The following is a 1,478-nucleotide window of genomic DNA, read 5'->3' on the forward strand; positions in this document are numbered from 1 at the left end:
AAAATCCCCCAAATCCCCACCTGCTCGAAGGGGCTGAGGTCCTGCACCCCTTTGGCCCCCACGAACACCCAACTGTCCCTGAACCCCAAATCTTTGGCCACGGCGCTGCCCAACTCCCCAAAGAGCCGCCGGGACTCCTCTGTCAGTCTAAAAAACATTAAAAAATGGTAAAAATATTGTTAGAAATGAGCAAAAAACAAACAAAAAAAAAATTAGCACAAAGATCGCCAAAAAATCAGCACCAAAAAATCACCCAAAGACTCCTCCGTCAGCCTGGGGAATAGAAAAAAAATTGTAAAAAAAATTATTAAAAAGTATCAGAAAAATCATCACGAAATCATCAGAAAACCATCAGAAAAAAAAAATCACAAAAATCACAAAAAAAATCATCCCAAAATCACAAAAAATCATCACAATAGTCACCCCAAAATCACGAAAAAATATTAAAAATTAGCAAAAGAATCACCAAAAAATCGTCCCAAAAATCACAAAAAAATAATTCAAAAAGTCATCAGAAAATCAACACAAAATTACCCTAAAATCATAAAAAAAATCATCCCAAAATAACAAAAAAATCATCCTCAAAATCACCTCGAGAACCCCAAAAATCACCCCAACAATCAGAAAAAACATCCCAAAAATCACCAAAAAATCGCAAAAAAATCATCACAAAAATCACCTCGAGAACCCCCAAAAATCATCCCAAAACCATGCCAAAAATCACAAAAAATCATTCCAAAAATCACCTCAAGAACCCAAAAAATCACTCAAAAAAGCACTCCAAAATCACAAAAAATCATCAGAGTAGTCACCCCAAATATCACAAATAAAATATTAAAAATTATCAGAGAAATCACCAAAAAAACAATTTAAAATTATTCCAAAAATCACAAAAAACATCACAAAAACCACCAAAAACGAACCAAAAAATCATCACAAAAATCACAAAATCATCACAAAATCAGCAAAAAATTCACAAAAATCAGCAAAAACTCACCAAAAAATCATCGCAAAAATCACCAAAAAATTGCCAAAAAATCATCAGAAAAATCACAAAAAAATCATGGCAAAAATCACCAAAAAAATAATCACGCCAAAAATCACGCCAAGGGATCCCAAAAAACCACCAAGAACCCCAAAAATATCTCAGGAACCCCAAAAATGCCTGAATTTCTCCCAATTTTCTCACTTTGTGGCGGGGTCATCATAGGAGGGACCCCAAAAACACCCCTGGAAACCCCAAAAATCACCATTTTTTACCCCAAAATCCCCCCCAAGGAGCCCAAAAAACACCAAAAACCCCCAAAATCTTCCAAAAAATCCCCAAAATGCCCAAATTTCCCCCAAATTTCTCACTTTGTGGCGGGGTCGTCGTAGGAGGCCACGAGCACCAGAGTCCCCTCGTGGAGCGGCCGAAGGAACCGGAGCAAATCCTCAACATCTGAAAAAATGGGAAAAATGGGGAAAATGGGGAAAAT

At 36.7% G+C, this 1,478-nt stretch overlaps 1 protein-coding gene across 1 annotated transcript; it reads right to left on the reverse strand.

The window, feature by feature from the left end:
* Positions 1–13: 13 nt before the first annotated feature.
* On the reverse strand, positions 14–1,469 carry LOC130588558 (protein FAM3A-like; the record flags this gene model as incomplete). Its single annotated transcript, XM_057389468.1, has 2 exons — positions 14–147; positions 1,357–1,469. Coding segments are annotated over 2 exons (247 nt in total), but the record flags the coding sequence as incomplete, so codon positions are not given.
* Positions 1,470–1,478: the final 9 nt, after the last annotated feature.

The sequence above is a fragment of the Malurus melanocephalus genome, unplaced genomic scaffold (assembly GCF_030028575.1).
Source record: "Malurus melanocephalus ecotype Western Australia unplaced genomic scaffold, MMel_1.1 scaffold_6516, whole genome shotgun sequence".
Classification (NCBI taxonomy): Eukaryota; Metazoa; Chordata; class Aves; order Passeriformes; family Maluridae; genus Malurus; species Malurus melanocephalus.